General features: G+C 37.5%; 3 protein-coding genes across 3 annotated transcripts; 1 reads left to right on the plus strand and 2 right to left on the minus strand.

Annotated features, from left to right (window-relative positions):
* Positions 1-284: 284 nt before the first annotated feature.
* On the minus strand, positions 285-3,065 carry LOC148931307 (MDIS1-interacting receptor like kinase 2-like). The gene is made up of 3 exons (XM_089063875.1): positions 3,057-3,065; positions 876-2,226; positions 285-803 (listed from the first exon to the last, which is right to left on the minus strand). Exons 1-3 carry the CDS (start codon positions 3,063-3,065, stop codon positions 430-432), a joined length of 1,734 nt encoding a protein of 577 aa, XP_088920001.1. The 3' UTR covers positions 285-429.
* Positions 3,066-6,426: 3,361 nt separating this feature from the next.
* Positions 6,427-8,338, plus strand: LOC148931308 (uncharacterized). The gene is made up of 3 exons (XM_089063876.1): positions 6,427-6,836; positions 6,911-7,120; positions 7,195-8,338. Exons 1-3 carry the CDS (start codon positions 6,427-6,429, stop codon positions 8,336-8,338), a joined length of 1,764 nt encoding a protein of 587 aa, XP_088920002.1.
* Positions 8,339-9,297: 959 nt separating this feature from the next.
* LOC148931309 (putative serine/threonine-protein kinase PBL3) lies at positions 9,298-18,136 on the minus strand. The gene is made up of 7 exons (XM_089065890.1): positions 17,954-18,136; positions 17,611-17,632; positions 10,725-10,977; positions 10,509-10,644; positions 10,154-10,290; positions 9,955-10,078; positions 9,298-9,736 (listed from the first exon to the last, which is right to left on the minus strand). Exons 1-7 carry the CDS (start codon positions 18,117-18,119, stop codon positions 9,438-9,440), a joined length of 1,137 nt encoding a protein of 378 aa, XP_088922016.1. The 5' UTR covers positions 18,120-18,136; the 3' UTR covers positions 9,298-9,437.
* Between the last annotated feature and the right edge of the window lie 1,612 nt (positions 18,137-19,748).

Below are 19,748 nucleotides of genomic sequence, written 5' to 3' on the forward strand. Positions count from 1 at the left end.
CCTTATAATAATGACTGATTCCAATTAAATGTGATTTTTCTTATGTTGTATTCCTTTCGTCCCAATCTAAGCAAGACGTTTCATTTTTGCGTCTGTTTTGAAAAAATAATGATCAATAGTTACAATGCAGATAAATTAAGTAAGAAAGAGAATAATTCATGCAAATCGATCTGAAGAATGCATAGTTTGCAACGAAACCCTGCTTCTTACCCATAATACTATTTATTTCTGTCCCCAAACCAACAAATTTGTTCATGTCAAATGTACATCCGTACATACTCGCAGAGAAACCAAGCTCATAATATGCATACAAACCAAGCTGATAATATTTAATCTTGATACATAAACAAAGAAAACAGAGTAATTTCCATATGGCTACTGAACATCTGAAAATTTATTACCAAAAGAAGGCAGTTGTAAGTTGTGAGTTCAATCTGAGTGCATGAGATGAAGCACCGATATGCATCGGAATGGCATTGCCAATCGTGGTGGATGCTTAGTGAGCTCCTGAGACACATCCTTCATACACGGCCGCGACTTTGGATCACAGCTTATGCATTTCAGAGCTGTTTTGACCACTGCAATCACTTCCCTCGACATTCTTACATCTTCGTCTAGAGATGGTAGCCTCTTGTCCATGAGTTGTTGCACCATCATGTTTTGAGCAAACTGCGTGGATCTCTTCCCCATCGTCATGGATGAAACGAAATCCCCCGGATGATCTCCAAACATGACTTCCAATGCCAAAACTCCAAAGCTGTATACGTCACATTTTTCTGTAACAACCATTGTGAAGGCCAACTCTGCATCCAACTAACATGTCATCGTCATGAAAACAATTTCTACTACTTTAAAATATGTTATTTTGTGCAAACCTGGTGCAATATAGCCCCGAGTTCCCACAAGTAGAGTCTGATTGGACGAATCTGGATCCAACAATCTAGCTGTTCCAAAATCGGATAAACAACCTTCAAACTCTGAATCCAAGAGTATGTTGCTGCTCGAAATGTCTCTATGTAAAATAGGAGGGTTGCAATCATGATGCATGTAAGACAAGGCATTGGCAATGCCTTTCACCACATTTACCCTCTTCTTCCAGTTCAGCTCCACGACTTCGTCATCATACTTCAACACACTAAAGAGGCTTCCTCTTTCCATGTAGTCGTAGATGAGAAACATGCTCCGCTGGTGCAGACAAAATCCAAAAAGCTTGACAATATGGCGATGGCGAATTCGGGAGAGAACCTCGGCTTCATTCCTAAAAGAGGATTCGAAGGTAGGATTATCTCCTTCAAATTTGTGAAGCTTTTTAACAGCAACAACTCTTCCAGTGGGAAGTTGTGCTCTGTAGACACTCCCGTAAGCTCCAGTTCCAATACAGTATCTCAAGTCAAAGTCTGCGGTTGCTTCAATGATGTCTTGATAGGCTATGCTTCCATCGAAGTTCCATATCTTGAATATGTCGCCATGTTTGAGAACAGGTGAGGTTGATGCTGTTACTGCTGCTCTCTTTCTTAAGAAAAAGACTCCAAAGAAAATTGAAAACACAAACACACAGCCAAATACTATCACCACAACATAGTTTATAACAGTATTGTTTCGATGTTTTTCTCTTTTCATTGCAACTGGAAGCGTCGGTATGGACTCATTTAGAACAAGTAACATGGGATTGCCCAAGAATGATTCAATCGAAAACCAACGCCAGACAGCGAGCGGAATCTGGCCCTCCAAATGATTGTAGGACAAATTGATACTTTTGAAATATAAAATAGATTGAGGGACTCCACCAGAAAGATTGTTCCATGAAAGATCAATATTCAGAAGCATTGCATTGGGAACATATCCGAAATCAAAAGGTATCCCTTCTTTGATTAAGTTCCTACTTAGATTTATCATTCTTATTGAAGGTAGCCTTACTATCCACTCCAAAAAAACACCTTCCAACCTATTACCATCCAATTTTAAGAAGTATAAACTTGTTAATTGAATGAAAGTTGATGGAATAGAGCCAGTGATGTCATTGTTGCTCAAGTCAAGAGCACCCAGGGATTGGAGGTTTCCTAATCCAGAGGGAATGGCACCAGTGATGTCATTGTTGCTCAAATAAAGAAAAACCAAGGATTGGAGGTTTCCTAATCCAGAGGGAATGGCACCACTGATGTTATTGTTGCTCAAATCAAGAACAACAAGGATTGGAGGTTTCCTAATCCAGAGGGGATGGCACCACTGATGTCATTGTTGCTAAAATAAAGAAAAACCAAGGATTGAAGTTTTACAGTCAATCTTTATTTCTTATGAATGAGTTACATTGTGTGAAATTTGTTGGATATTTTAGTGTAATTGGATTAACTTGATTGATCAGTATTATCATAATGAGACATATGAAGCCCTTAACAGATGGACGGGGTCCGGGGGCAGCGCCCTTGGGTAGCGGGGTCCAAGGGGCAGAGCCCCTGGCTGGGGTCGAGCTGTGTAAGAGATTCATCTGAAAATGTAATGTCTGAAAGTCAAAGGACTAATTTGCAATTTCAGAAACCTTTGGAAAACAGTTAATTTCGGTTATGAAATTAACAGATGCGCTGGTTCATCTTGTTATATATTCTTCAATTCTTGTTTGGTTCGATAGATTACTTTTCTCAGATATCAACATAAGAAAGTTCTGATTTTTTCTGAATTGTATTCGATCAAATATTTTGGTAGAACCACCGAAATTGATTTGATAAAGTGATTTCATCACGACTTTCAGATTATCCATTCTGTTTAGTATTTTTGAATCTCCCTAACAAAATTTTGGTTAAGTTAGTGTCAAAACCCAATTTTAGGCTTGAATTTGGGATTCTTGATTTTATTTGAGTAGGGTAGTTGTGATATAACGACACTTATAATTCATATTAAGTAGGAGTATAAGTTAAAGTGTGTTGAAATTGGTTAGTAAGCACTATTTAATTTGGTGGATTTTTTAAAAATTTCAGAGAATCGATTATGATTGTGGACCTTGACTTGCGACATCAGTCACACACGTTAATATAGTACACCACGACTAGTATCAATCTTACTTTTTTCATCTGTACGTAAATTTGAGACTGTCAATTAGTTGTCATTAACTTGACTTGACTTGACTTAAAAGTCTACTCATGTCATGTATGTAATCCACCTCTTTAATTTCCAACCCCATCTACAATTTATATCATTATTTTCTTTGCCTCAGAAAATATACATCCATTCATTTTGGAACTTCATGCAATATGTGAATATTTGAGAAAAGGTACTTTAATTCCCAAATATAAAAATCCAACTTATTGAGTCCATATTGGCTTTTTATACTCCCTCGTCCCGACTTAAGTGATTAATTTCTTTTTTCACCGTTGTTTTGCGAAGATGATAATAAATAGTTAAAGTGAATAGAAAGTAAAGTAAGAGAGAGAATAATATAGAAGTGAGTCGTATCTACATTATTGTCTTACTTACTATACTTACATTATTGTCTTACTTTACTTTCTCTACACTTAAACTATTTATTATCAATTTTTCCAAATACGTGCTGAAAAATAATCAATCACTTGAGATGAGACTGAGGGAGTACATGATTAATGACTAATGAGTTTGAGGTACACACTCCTTCTCTCCTACTTTTCAACACAATTGCTTAATCTCAATACCCAAAAGTTTTGACTCAACTTAGTTGGGACGGAGAGAACATAGAGTTATAAGACCTCGATTTCTCAATAAAGATTTTTTGGATTGTACTCTCCGGCAAAATAATATTTGAGCGTATGTGAATAACGTGGGGTGGCCCAACTCGGCCGTGTCGGTCTAGGGTCTATTGTGGGCTGGATTCGGTTGGTCTTCTCTCTTTAAATGTAGGTACAATCAAGCGTAGGCCCACTTAGTAAGTGGGCTATGACCAGCCCAGCTGTGTAGAAAATTATTTTTTGTATTTTTTAATTTCTCGTTAGATATTATAATTATAGAATAATTATATTTGGAATATTAAACTAATCATAAGTTTATATTTTTATTTATAGTAATATGTTTATTCAATATTTTAGAATTACATAAAATACTACATTATACTACCTCCGTCCCCCAAAATTTGCTACACCTTGACCCAACACGGGTTTTAAGAAATGTAATGGAAATTGAGTTGAAAAAGTTGGTGGGATGTGGGTCATACTTTTAAAATATTAGTTTTATAATAAAATGTGAGTAGGAATGAGTTAGTGGAATATAGGTCCACTGTCAAAAATGGTAAAAATGAAGTGTATCAAATTTTCAGAGACGGATCGAAATAGTAAAATGTATCAAATTTTCAGGGGCGGAGGTAGTACTATTATTCATTAAATACTCCTATATCTATATATATACCTTAATGAGTTAATTTTTTTCAATTTATTTTGAGAAAATATAATTGTAAAGAGGAATTTTGTTAATATATGAAATCTAAAACAAATATAATAAAAGTTAAAACTATGTCAAAATTAGATGAAATTGTGGATCTTATATGGACCGATTTTGGGTTTAGGTCTGTATTCGAATAGGTTGGATTTTTGATGGGTCTGGGTACCGAATTGAAAAATAAATGTCTCAGGTCTCAATTAATCAAACAACCCACATATTTGGTGGGTTATGTCATGCTGAACTAAGAAAGCCCATCCCAATTAACATTAGAGACCATAAAAAAAATAAAAGTGAGGTAGAACAAGTGCTAACACTGGTTGCTTACCATATCAAAAGCTCATAAATATGCTTGATTTATCAATTATCGCATTTGATATCTACTAATCTAATCTTAAAGAAAGTTAATCTTTAAATATTTTTATTTGCCATATACGTACAACTTTGGTAGATACAAATCCTCTGAAAGAAAGCAAATAGACTAATTAACATCTACTAATCATAAAGAGAAAAGTCATTAATATCTTTAAATTTTTTATTTGCCATATACTTACAAATTTAGAAATTAAAAATTCATTAGTAGATACCAAATCCATGGAGCAAGCAAATAGACTAATTAACATCTTTTTGTAGTATAAATCACTACTTAGTCGTGGTTCCAAATAATATAGTATTGTTTTAAAAGAAAGTTATACAGTTTGATATTATCGAATCATCGTCGCACTGAATAAAGTGGCAGACTTTATCATATAATACTCTATCCGTTCTATAAAAACATGGATATTTGAATCTGTACGAAAATTAATACATAATTGGTAAAGTAAGAGGGATGGAGAAAAAGAAAGTAATATAGTGTTACCGGATAGTGAGACTCATATTATTATTAGTGTCTAATGAATTTTAATAGTGGATCATTGTGATATAAATTATAAATAAATTGATGTATATGAGTAATGAGTTATATATAGTACTCCATCATGATTTGTTAAAGCAGCACGCATCAATTAGTTATAATTGAAAACATAAGTTTGAAATTCCTTTTTGGTTTGAAATAAATAAATCCTACAACATGACATTTTGAGCAAAGTGATTAATATTCTTGGCCGACTGATCAAGTCTAGTATATACTGTGCATCTTAAATACTTTAACCCATCTTAAACAAGTATATATAGACGTGGGAGTGTTATATTGCTAACTCAATGCTTAACTGCCAACTACAATTCAATAATAGCCATTAGATATTTAAATTAAAGGCCTAGATCATCAACCACGAAATGTCAATACGATCAACAAAAAAAGTCAATAAGGCTATATGATTAATTCCAATAAAAATCAATAGAGGTATTAATATAAAGTTAGTTATAACTAACTTTTAAAAGAAATCCCAAAACTTTAAATTCATATAACATATATAAAATTAAAGACAATTTTATAAGAATTCCAACGATATACTACATGCATATGTTCCGACGTCAAAATTTGAAAAAAAAAATTTAATTTTTTTTTAAAGTTTTCGTATTTTTTACGAACAGATTTATGTCAATACACCTTACATAATATGTCAATATTATGCTTGTAAAATGTCAATATGAAATTGTGTTGACATTATTATGCCTTCGTGTTGATGTATTTCATACACTATATTGATATTGTATTTCTAAACCCTAAATTTGATAGTTGCTATTATCTTTTTAATATTAAAAAATGAAAAACAAATTACATATGGCAAATTGTAGACCACAAGATTTCTAAAATCTTATGGTGTTAAATTAGTTGTAGTTAGCAATTAAGGGATAATTTAGCAATTGATCACTCCCCCTATATAGACTAGTACTATATTCGAAGTTTTTGCCATGTCTTAACACATTCTCTCCTTAAAATCTGGTGTAGCTCACTCACATACAATTGCATCAGAGGCACTTCAGCATTTCGTCGATTTCTCTTGCCTTAGGTTGTTATTTTTTTTGGTTAATCTCTCTTTTTTTTTGGTTCTAACACAACCTCTTTCTGTCTTTTGAATCACAGATGGCATGGAGGGTTATAGGCATTTCAGACATGATCATCCATTGACTTCCTTTGTAGTAAATGATAAGGAAGTGGATGAGACTGATGACTATCATTCTTGCAAAATTTGTGGGTTGCCAATTCTATCCGCTCCCTCCTACACTTGCACCATTGCTACTTGCGATTTTTTTCTGCACAAATCATGCGCGCACAAATTCGTAGAAGAATTTATCCATCCCAATCATAGTCCGTATGATGAGGACCACACCCTTCGTCTCCGAGAAGGAAGTCCTAATTTCACCTACGACTGTGAGGATTGCAATTTCAAAATGCATCCTCTGTCCGTAGCTGCAATGTTTGGTGTTGAGATCAAAAGCAAACACAAGAGCCATCCACCTCACCCGCTCGTGGCTCATTGTAGACAGATTTTGTCTCTGTGCGATGTTTGTGGGGAGAGACATGATGGTTTTTTCTTCTCATACCAGCAATGTAATTTCTGGATTCATCAAGACTGCACCATATACTGCCTACTGCTATCACGCTCCCCTCGAATCCCGAACCTTATATTCTCGCTTATTCTATTCGTGCCGGCATCCGAAATAATAAGTGCATAGTTTGCAACCAACCCTTGCTTCTTACCCATAACGCCATCTATATCTGCCCCCAAACCTTGGAGTTTTCTCATGTCAGATGTGGACTCGAGAAAATTCAATCCAGTACGTAAGGATCGTATATAACTCATTCACTCAACTTCATTGCTTATACTAATAGCATCTAATATATATTCATTGTAGAAACAAGGATAGAGTTGATCCAGATGACGACTTGGACGCATTTCCAAGTTTGGAGATCCGTTCACACTCGCAGAGAAACCAAGCACATAATATTGGTGTTGAAGAAAAGAAGCTTGCGATTGAGATTTTTCACAAGCATCCTTTGATCCTAGTAGGTGATGAGGAAGATGACCACACTTACAAACTAGTGTGTGATATATGCACACAAACCATTACTATTCCATCTCCATTTTATAAATGCTCTCAACAAGGCGGCTGCTCTTTTCTTGCTCATAAAGTCTGTGCAGACCTCCCCATTATCAAGTTTGAGCTTCCAAATGCTGAAGACAGCGAAGAATATAAGGCACACCCTTATCCGTACCCAGACAAATGGTACTTCAGTTCAATATTTTTCTGTATTTTCTGTTGTCTTCCTAGCAATGCAGCCTGCTACTACTTTCCGCCTGATTCAGGTCCCTATATGCTTGATCTATCGTGCATGGTTGCCCCAATGGTTATAAAGCACAGCTCACACAGCCAACACCTTCTTTTTCGCACCACCCACAGTATGTGGCCCTCCTCCATCAGTTGTTGTTCCCGCCTCTCAACCTTTTTTGATGTCTATAGGTGCACTAACTGCAATTTCTACATTCATCTAAGGTGCGCCTTACTACCAAAAAGGGTTCATTTTCATAAATTTGATCAACATCCTCTTCATTTGATCACTAGTGGTACTAGCAGTACTGGTAGTGATCATGACATATGCGAGGTGTGTGAGGAAGGTATAGAGTGCAAGTATTGGTTCTACCATTGTGCTAAATGTGACTACTCTTTCCACATAAACTGCATTCCCTCGCTTGGCTATTTGTCCAAAGTCAAGTTCGGAAGCAAAAGTAGCATGCCTTGTCACTCTCATCCTCTCACACTTAAACGGATGCTTACTTATGGAAGAAATGAGAGGTGTGGGTACTGTCACCAAATCATCCCAGGATTGGTAGACCAAGCTGCTTTCTCCTGTTCACAATGCGATTATTGGATTCATTTTTCTTGTGCGAGGGATTCACTCTCATCCTCTGATCAGATTCCCATGGTTTTCGGGGAATTCGATATCCAGGTGATATATGATCTTGTGTCTTCTGCGGTGGCATTCGGTTGTCATGACTAATTATCAAGAGACTATCCATCTAGGATTAAGTTGTGGGAATATTTTAGTTGCAGGGAGAGGCTATGACTAATAATCATGAGATTATCCATCTAGGATTAAGTTGCGGGGTTCAATCTTATGAACCAAACATGATACATATTTAATCATGAGATTTAGTCTTGCCAACCGAATACCCCCTAAGTGTTATTGTAGGATACATATTCATATTTCTTATACAATTAGTTTAAGGCATCATCTCCAAATCTAGCCATGTAACTGTATATTGCATATTAAATTTCCCAAACAGGTTTGGCATTTGTTTGTGCTGTGTGAATTTCTCATACCGCAAAGTGGTGGCAGAAGAAGATGAAACAGAGTTGCGTGTTAGAGCAACATCTAAATTTACATACCAAGGGAGTTTGACTGTTGTACCCATTTTATTCCTGGTGTTATTGCATGAAAATTGTAAGAATGAATGGTATTTAAGAAGTTCAGATGGATCATGCTGTTGTATTTTATAGAATAAGCTCATATGCATGTTTTAAAGTTATGTCTTGGTGTTTTGTCTGGCTATTGGATTAATGCCACTTATATTTAGAGATGGATGCATGATTTTAATTTGGGGTGTGCCAGACACATCATGTTGGGCAATTGGCATTGCGTATCTGTCGAGTCACTGCTGGCAAGCAGGCAACGAAGACTTGATAGCTATGCAACGAAGACTTGATAGCTATGCGACGCAACAACAGCTAGTGTCGGCTCTTGTTTCATTTTCCTTCTTTTTCGGTTTTGGTTTATGGCGCATCAAAATGAGAGTTATGCTCATCCACCAGGGCTTGGGTGATGCGACCAAAGATCCTGACATGTAAAATCAATGATTAAGTATTGATGAAAATACGACAAATATAGATCCGATTTTCTCCTCTCACTTCATCTGTCAACATTTTTTTCTGCTAAGACCATCCATATACAGAGGAACAGATTAGTAATGGAAATTCATTCACACAAGGCCTTAGAAAAATACATGAAAAGTAGATACAATAGTGATCATATGTTTATGGAGACACTAATACAGAGTTTGTAACATCTCTCTCTACAAGCATCCAAACATACATCAGTATTACAGTTTTTCAAGTACACCTACAACCTCAGACATTTTTGGTCTTAATCTTGGTTCTTCACTCAGACATTGTAGACTTATCTTGGCAACTTCATATGCTTGTTTGGGAGGGTAATTTCCCTCTAATCTGCTATCCACAATTTGCGCCAGCCTTTTTTTGCCATTCAAATAAGGTTTAGCCCAAGCGCTCAGAATATGCTCTCCTGCAGGCCGATTGTGGTCTAAAAATTTACGCCCTGATATTAATTGAAGCAAAACAGCTCCAAAATCATACACATCAAATCTTGTGGTCAAGTGACCTGTTCATAAAAAACAGAAGCCTTGAAAAGGACAGCCAGAGCAGTATCTGAACATGGTAACTAAGTAGGTTTAGAGATGTAACTGTACTGAAGCTCAGAAAATATTTGAGCTGAGTTTGTGCACAATGTGTAGAACCCTAGTCTGTTCGGTTTAAAGGCTTACAGCTCTAATCATTCCTTTCAATTAGCACAAGGACAAGAAGTTGGGAAGCAAGAACCTGTTCTCAAGTACTCTGGAGCAGCGTATCCTTTTGTACCCATAACTCGAGTTGATACATGAGTCCTGTCACCAGTAGGACCATCTTTTGCAAGGCCAAAGCCCGACAACTTGGTGTTGAAGTCCTGAAATCCTCAATCGAAACCAAAATTTAGTTTTGAATATCTAGGAGAGCAATTTAAAAACTCTGCCAAACTTACGCCATCTAAAAGAATGTGGCTACTCTTAATATCTCGATGTATGACCGGTGTTTCCAAGTCATGCAAGAAGGCAACAGCTCTTGCAGCACCGATAGCCACTTTGACTCTTGTAGCCCAATTGAGGGAGTTATGGCCTCCTACCAAAACACAAGAATTGACATTTATCAGCATCAAAATCCACACTGTAAAGACTAACTCAAAGTCGTAACGTATAAGCGCATATTTTATTGAGACAGAGGGAGCACTATTTTATCTACTAGGCTATATTCAAGAGGAACATCTCCCAACAATATTTACTTAGAAAACAGTTAGATGTTAATGGCCTTAAGGCAGTCATCAAATCTGGCAAATTTACTTCTGAACAAATGGTTGTCCAAGCTTCCTTTGCACATGTACTCACACACCAGAATCTGTTTTTTAGCGCTGAAGCTATATCCAACAAGTTTGATCAAATTCGGGTGGCGGAGTTGACTCAAGTAATGTACTTTATCCTGCAACATTTTTGTATGGTTGCTAAACATTACACTGTACAACAAAGAACTAAAGAGAAGTTAGGGGAAGAAACACCAACCAGCAACTCCTTATTTCCTTGAAAACTTTCAAGATTCATCTTCTTGATAGCAACGATAATTCCACATCCAGGCTTCGTTGCAGTAAGACGTTGTTCATGGACCCATCCTTTATACACAAAATCAAATGCTCCTTCCCCCAACAACATGCTCGGGTGAAAGTTTTTGGTAGCTTTTTTTAACTCTCCATACTCTATGGCCATCACATTACGGGAGACGAAAGTTTCCTGACTAGAAAGATCTGTAGGATCGAGCCTGTAGGGATCAGATCAGTCTAGGTTCACTAATTACCGAGACCTCTTTGTTCTTGTACAAGAGAGCTCAGCCAAACTCTCACCCACGCGGCTGATTTAACAAGTAATACAAACTAAGATCACTAGAATCTAGTTCTAACTATTACAAGACCTTGAAGCTATCACGCCTGCTTCAATCACACTCAATTGTACCTGCACACTCAAGAAGCGAGTCAGCAATACAAAGAGAGATCCTCTCGGATCTAAACACAAGAAATTGACTAAGAACACTAAAGAGTAAGCGCAAGATATCAAAGGATCTTGGCTCAGAACCCGCCAAACAAACACTGATCTATTCGTCCAGAACTAAGACCCAAGGGAGCACAACTGGATTGGATAGAGTTAACCCTCAGACCACCAATACCTCCACCGTGAAAGCCCCTCACACCAGATCAAAATCCACCGGACAAAGCCTCCACTCACAAACCCTAGAACTTCTCCAGAACTTAAGCAATCGAAGAGATTGCTTCACACCAGCACTCACACAAGATCTTACTCTCAAAGAACCGAGAAAGATCACCAAGAGATGGCCGGAAGATCACCGGAGAAGAGAGGAGAGGAGAGAAGAGAGAGTGTTCTGAGTTACACCGAAGAGAGAGAGAGTGAATGTGAGATGTGAAACGGCTCAACGAAGCCAACACACACATAAACCGTCTCACCCTACATCCAACGGTTAGGAGACCATCAACCATAAAGGGGACACGTGGCAGCATCTGGTGAGAGGGGTTAAGTAATTGGGCTCAACCCAATTAACAACATCTGGGCTCAACGAATAATCACAGCCCAATAAGAGTCCATCAAATATCCAACATACTCCACCTTGGACTTTTATTCTGGGAAACCAATCAAGTGTTGTGGGCTAAGGTATTCTCATCATAGCCTACAAGGCAGATCCCTCAGCACCAAAGGACTAAGTCCACAAGCATCTCGGGACACTACCAGGTTGCCTTTAGACACCAGAGGGGCTGACACCCATTAGTCTAAAGGACTTTAAGCCTCCAGTCACCTACCACCCTTACCACAGCAGATAAGGTGACTGAGGTCTTTCCCCCGGGACATGCAACCTATCCTAGATCAAAGTGCAAGAACTTTATGCAGAAAAGAAGTTTTTCTAAACGTAAGGGCTTAGTTCCCATGTCAGCTGGGTTCTTATCAGTATGCACTTTATGAAGAAACACTTCACCTTTTTCCACAATATCCCTAATGTAATGAAACCTTACATCTATATGCTTTGTTCTATCATGAAAAACAGGATTTTTACATAACTGTATAGCAGATTGAGAATCAGAGAACAACACAGGAGAGGATTTCACAAACTTAAGTTCAAAAAGTACTCCCTTTAACCATACAGCTTCTTTCATTGCCTCAGTGATGGCAATATACTCTGACTCAGTGGTGGACAGGGCCACAATGTGCTGCAGCTGTGATTTCCAGCTTATGCAAGACCTACACACTGAAAATACATAGGAGGTAGTTGACTTCCTCTTATCTCTGTCATTAGCATAATTGGAATCCACAAAACCCGTTAGCAAGACACCATCATCACATTTTGAATAGCATAATCCATACTTAGCAGTTTGCTTCAAGTATCTAAGAAGCCATTTCAGAGCTTCCCAATGAACATGACCTGGATTAGACATGTATCTACTAAGGCATGACACAGCATAGGCAATGTCAGGCCTGGTGCTAACCATTAAATACATAACAGATCCAATAGCATTAGCATAAGGGACTTTCTTCATGGCATCAATATCAGACTGAGACTTGGGGCATAGATCTTTACTCAACATAAAATGAGCAGCAAGGGGAACAGAGGCAGGCTTGGCATCAAACATGTTAAATTTCTTCAACACTTTATTCACATAAGGCTCCTGATGCAAAGTAAGAGAATAATTCTTCCTATCTCTATAAATGCATATGCCAAGAATTTTCTGAGCATCCCCTAAGTCTTTCATGTCAAAGTTATCACTCAGAGAAGATTGCACAGCCTTAATAGTTTTCAAACATGGACCCATAATGAGCATATCATCCACATATAACAACAGAAACACAGGAACAGAATCAAGATCTTTAATGTACAAGCATGCATCAAAGGTGCTTCTAGCAAAACCTAACTTATGCATGCAATTATTGAACTTGATGTTCCACTGCCTGGGAGATTGCTTCAAACCATACAGGGCCTTTTTTAACAAACACACATGGTTAGGGAACTTAGGATCAACAAAGCCTTCAGGCTGCTTCATGTAAATAGGTTTATCTAAGTCACCATGCAAGAAGGCAGTCTTAACATCCATCTGTTTTAATTCCCAATCAAAATGAGCACATAAGGCAAGCATTAATCTCACAGTGGTAAATTTAACAACAGGAGCAAAAATCTCTGTATAATCTACCCCCTCTTGTTGGGTAAAACCTTTTGCCACAAGTCTAGCCTTGTACCTAAGGCCCTCCACCTCATTTTTCAACTTATAAAGCCACCTGCAATCAACTACAGACGCACCAGAAGGCAAAGGTACAAGAATCCACGTAAGGTTAATCTTTAAAGAATGCATTTCCTCCATCATGGCTGTATGCCACTGACTCCAAAATTTAGATTTAGTAGCTTGCTTATAGGTTTGGGGTTCATCCCCATCAGACTCATGAATATTGAAAGCTAAGTTTAAAAGAGCAACTAAACCAACAAAGCCATCAAACTTAACAGGTTTCTTAACATTAGTTCTTCTAGCTCTATCTCTAGCAAGGACATAATCCTGTAAGTTAGGAACTTCAATAGCATTTTGAATACCAGCAGGGCTATTAATCACATTTTGGACAGGGGGAGGAGGACTATCATGCATATCAGGCAGGTTATCACAGACATTTGGAGCATTATTTGGTTGTCCTTGATTAAGTGTCTCATTAGGAGTATAGACTGGATAAGTGTTCCAGAATGGCTGCTCCACCTCACTTGGAGCACCAATAGACTGCTCCACACCAGTGAGTGTATCTGTGGACTCCACCTCACTGAGAGGTTCATTGTCCACATCTTTAGGATCTGAGTTCAAGGTCAGTCTTGAGCAGGGGAATTCATCTTCATTGAAGACTACATCCCTACTTATTATGACCTTGAAACCAGGTTCATCCCTTAGCCAGACTCTATACCCTTTGACACCCTCAGGGTAACCTAGAAAAACACCTTTCCTAGATCTAGGCTCAAGTTTGTCAGACTTACTATGCACAAAGGCAGTACAGCCAAAAACCCTTAGGTGAGAAAAAACAAGAGGCTTGTCATAGAAAACATATTCAGGACACTGACCAACCAGAGGCACAGAAGGAGACCTATTTACCAAATAAGTAGCAGTTAACAAGGCCTCACCCCAAAACCTTTTTGACAATCCAGATTTAGAAAGCATGCATCTCACTTTTTCAAGTAAAGTTCTGTTCATTCTCTCAGCAACTCCATTTTGCTGTGGAGTATAAGGCACTGTTTTATGTCTTTTAATTCCAAAGCTATCACATAAATCATCCATCTGATTATTACAAAACTCCAGGCCATTATCAGTCCTAATAGCCTTGATCTTCTTACCAGTTTGAGTTTCAATCAAGATTTTCCAAGTTTTAAATTTTTCAAAAACATCAGACTTGTGCTTCATCAAAAAACACCACACTTTTCTTGAGAAATCATCAATCACAGATAAGAAGTAAACACATCCAGAGTGAGAGGATACAGAGGCAGGACCCCAAACATCCATGTGCAGATATTCAAGAATACATTTACTCACACTAGCAGGAGCAGGGGTATTAGGGAAAGAAACTCTGTGTTGTTTACCCAGCACACAAGAATCACAGAAGGGCAACTCACTTTGGACATCATTATCAGAAAGAAAGGCATGTTTTCTCAGGATACTCAGGCCTTTTGCACTTATATGACCTAGCCTATTATGCCACAACATGGTTCTGTCAGTTTTAACTACATTAGCATAAGCTTTGTCACAAGCAAGAGGCACAGCATTACACACATACAAGCCACACTTCTTCTGAGCTTTGAAAAGACACATAGAACCTCTGCAAATTTTCATGCAACCTTCTCCCCACTTTCCTCCTATACCCTCATTTTCAAGAGCAGTACAAGACATCAAATTATAGCATAGATCAGGAACATACCTGACATCCTTTAGGCTGACCACATAACCATTTTCAAACTTCAAACACACAGTGCCAATACCAAGAATTTCACACTTCTTGTCATCAGCCATTGACACAAAAGTCTTAGTTACAGGTTTTAGCTCAGAAAACACCTCCTTAAAAGGACTCACATGATAAGTACATCCAGAATCACACAGCCAATCATTTGAAGTAAAAGGACATGCAGGGGAGGCATTGACAAATTGCAGATCATGCACCATAAAAACAGAATCATTTACATTATCATAAGCAGCAACATTGACAAGGGTTTCAACCTAGGGATTGTTGTTAGGGAACTTATTCTTTTTAGGTTTAGTGCACTCTCTTTTATAGTGCCCAACATCACCACAGTTGAAACACTTCCTATAGGTTCTAGGGTCCTTGCTTCTAGATCTAGACCTAAACTTTTTTCTAGGGTGTGAGGAATTTCCAGAGCCACTACTGGGTTCATTGCCCCCTCTAGATTTAGATCTACCTCTAACATTCAACACCTTATTATAAGCATTCTTATCAGCAGTCCTTTCCCTTAGTTCAAGTTCTTTGGATTTCAGGGAGCTAATAATTAGGTCTAGAGGAGCAGAGTCTCTGCCATACTTAATGGCAGCCTTAACATCACTATAGGAGTCAGGTATGGCATTCATCAGGGCTATACTTGTGTATTCATCTATAGTCTTATCACCTGACCTCTTAATGTCCTGAACTAACTTCTGAAACCTATCCACATTGTCATCAATGTCTTTAGCAAGATCAAGCTTAAATTTAAACAACTTTTCAAGCAAATACATTCTGGAAGACATGGAGGTTTCAGTATACAGAGTATCAAGTAATTTCCACATTTCAGCAGCAGATTCCTCATGATCAACTTTCCTAATCACAGAATCAGATAGATTTAACACAATAGTAGCCCTTGCCAATTCATTCATCTCATCAATTTTATCCTGAGCAGTACCATCAGGCAAGGTACCATCAACAACTTTAAACACTTTTTGTTGAATCAAAACACATTTCATTTTCTGTTTCCAAATAGCAAAATCATTTTTACCATTGTAAGGAACCACACCAACGGGTTGAGACATTTTAACAAGAAAACTTGCAAGAACACAGGAAGCAAGACAGAAACACACAGCCTTACACACCTGAGAACAGAGACATACACCAGCAAAGCAGGAACAGACCAAAGGATTTCACACAACAGAAAGAGACTCAAATCCTTGACTGTCACGAGCAAGGCTGGCCAAGGCTATCCCAGCTCGCAATCACTCACTTCTGGAGGGCGCAGGGGGTCACTTGGGCAGCACAAGATGCTTGGTGGTCAAGTGACTTGAGATCACAGATCACAGAGCACTAGAACCAGCGGAAGCAACACAGAGAAAAGAAAACACAGAGGTCCTAAGTCCTTGCCAAAGACTGTCTACCAGAAACAAAAGCCCAAACCTATAGTTGGCACTAAACAGAAAGTAAAACAAGAAAGAGGTTAAGCCAATTTACCAGAGTGAATCCCCTCTCGATGGAGGATTCCACTTGCCCACCTCCTTAAGCGACTCGGCGTGCTAGACTAATCCCCCCGTGGCTCTGATACCACTGTAGGGATCAGATCAGTCTAGGTTCACTAATTACTGAGACCTCTTTGTTCTTGTACAAGAGAGCTCAGCCAAACTCTCACCCACGCGGCTGATTTAACAAGTAATACAAACTAAGATCACTAGAATCTAGTTCTAACTATTACAAGACCTTGAAGCTATCACGCCTGCTTCAATCACACTCAATTGTACCTGCACACTCAAGAAGCGAGTCAGCAATACAAAGAGAGATCCTCTCGGATCTAAACACAAGAAATTGACTAAGAACACTAAAGAGTAAGCGCAAGATATCAAAGGATCTTGGCTCAGAACCCGCCAAACAAACACTGATCTATTCGTCCAGAACTAAGACCCAAGGGAGCACAACTGGATTGGATAGAGTTAACCCTCAGACCACCAATACCTCCACCGTGAAAGCCCCTCACACCAGATCAAAATCCACCGGACAAAGCCTCCACTCACAAACCCTAGAACTTCTCCAGAACTTAAGCAATCGAAGAGATTGCTTCACACCAGCACTCACACAAGATCTTACTCTCAAAGAACCGAGAAAGATCACTAAGAGATGGCCGGAAGATCACCGGAGAAGAGAGGAGAGGAGAGAAGAGAGAGTGTTCTGAGTTACACCGAAGAGAGAGAGAGTGAATGTGAGATGTGAAACGGCTCAACGAAGCCAACACACACATAAACCGTCTCACCCTACATCCAACGGTTAGGAGATCATCAACCATAAAGGGGACACGTGGCAGCATCTGGTGAGAGGGGTTAAGTAATTGGGCTCAACCCAATTAACAACATCTGGGCTCAACGAATAATCACAGCCCAATAAGAGTCCATCAAATATCCAACAGAGCCTCTCACCGGAATTTCTACAACCTTATCAAGATCATAAGAGAAATTGTATGAAATTCCAGACTGTATAAATGGACTAAAAATAGGTCAGTACATGAAATGACAAATTTATTTCATATAACTTGAGGAGTATAAGTGAAGAATTGATAATCTGTAAACCAGTAAACCAGTAAAAATTGCAAAAAACTTTGATCACTAAAATATACTACAAATTAATACTTGCTGTTAACAGTAAACCAGTAAAAATTGCAGCAGAGATCAGCACAACGGAGATATGAACAAAACAATAAAGAATTTATAAAAAAAAAAAAAAAAAAAAAAAAAAAAAAAAAATTGTTTCATTACCATTTCTGAAATCTCGGATGAAAGGACTAAAGCTGAAACTGAAACTGAAACTGGAACGAGAAGTGGTTGAGCTGCTGAAGCTTTCACAAAGGGCAAGTTGGCGATCTTCCTCTCTCTTCAAAACAGCTCCGACCAACCTCTCCCAGCTATCGTAAATCTTCGACATTACACAAAAGGAATTTTGCTACGAAAAATCATTGACAGGCCAATGCGAAGCAAGATATTTTCATTTTCGATCACAATAAGAATAGTCTCCTGGTCCATAAGTCTTCGTAGAAAATTTAAAGTTATGGTCCATTCTAGAAATTGGTAAAATAAAAAGAATTACGAAAAAAATAGATAAAATAGGAGAAAGAACGAGAAAAAGTAAGATATAGAGGAGAAAAGATAGATAAAAAGCATTTAAAATTAAATTATTTTTTTGGACAATTAAAACTAACAAAATGAAACTATTTTTTCATGAACTGAGGGAATAGAATAATTTGCATTGAAATATTTTAAAAAATAAAAATGGGTTAGTTTTAATTGACGAATCAAATTAGTAAATGAGACTACTTTGTAAAGTGGTGGAATAATGAGCTAAAAAAGTTAGAATAATGTTAAGCCTAGTTAAATTAATTATATAATAAAATGTGTGTAAGGTAACTTAACGAAATGTATATTCTTTTATTAAAAGCATGTCAGTAAAATATAAGGGGAGTGTTTAATACTTTTACCATGAATATAGTCTCAAGAATATATTTAAGATTTTAATCAAGGCTCCTTCCAACTTTGACCAAGAAACTGCCTTTTTGCTATACGTGTGATAGAACACCGTGGGTGACAGGATGTTGTAGTTACTCACAATCTAATTTGCTTCTACCTTATTTGCCCTCATATTGACTTAAAATATAAATTGGGTTCTTTTCTTCATATTGATCTAAATATAGATTGGGTTCTTTTCTTCATTTTCATTGCCGCTTTTTTTTTTCTCTAGTTCCCACTCAAGCCTGCTCCTCGGAAGATCTTGCTGAACGTGGTTGAGGTTGGAGAGACAGGTAATTTTCGCGAAATCCCAATTAACACGTGTCTGCGAATCACGAGTTTCAGAGTTTTTAACACTGCATAATGTATACTTGTTAATGGCCGAGGGTAATAGCTACGAATAGGGTGTTAAATCTGCCATTTTCTTATTGTTGAATCGATCTTCTCTCGTCTTAATTTGACCATTTCATTTTCGGAATACACCTCCTACATCACAGTTGAGTATTGTTTATGGGGCCCGCCGTTAATTCTGTGTAAGTGAGCCCCCTTGTTGAGCTTTATAGTAGATCATGGTTAGTTGTTTAATGGCAGACTCCTATTGTGGGGATATGAATCTTGTATTTTTTTTGGGCAATTATTCATAAACGAATAGAGAGTTAAACACATGAACAACAAGAGTTATATATAGTAGTAGTACGTTTTAATTAGTGATACAAACAATGAGTTGAATATACACAAATATTATTATGTGTTGTCACGATAAAACAATGAGTTGAATTTACACTCTACTTAAATTATTTCATTCTATTTTTTAATACTCAAGCCGAATCACACAGTTTCAATTAGTGAAGAACAGATAGAGTATTCTACATCTCACTTTTTAATTTTCAAATTTAATTCACTTATTTAATTCATATTTTATTATAAAATTAGTATTTAAAAATAGCATTTACATTCTATTTTTCTCTATATTTTTTAAAAATAGGTGCAGAACTAAAGAGTGACACATATTTTAGATAATTTTTTAATATTTTTTTAAATTTCGTATTAA

This window comes from Salvia hispanica, chromosome 2 (genome assembly GCF_029641045.1).
Source record: "Salvia hispanica isolate PSC_SH4W2 chromosome 2, Shi_PSC_v1, whole genome shotgun sequence".
Taxonomy (NCBI): domain Eukaryota; kingdom Viridiplantae; phylum Streptophyta; class Magnoliopsida; order Lamiales; family Lamiaceae; genus Salvia; species Salvia hispanica.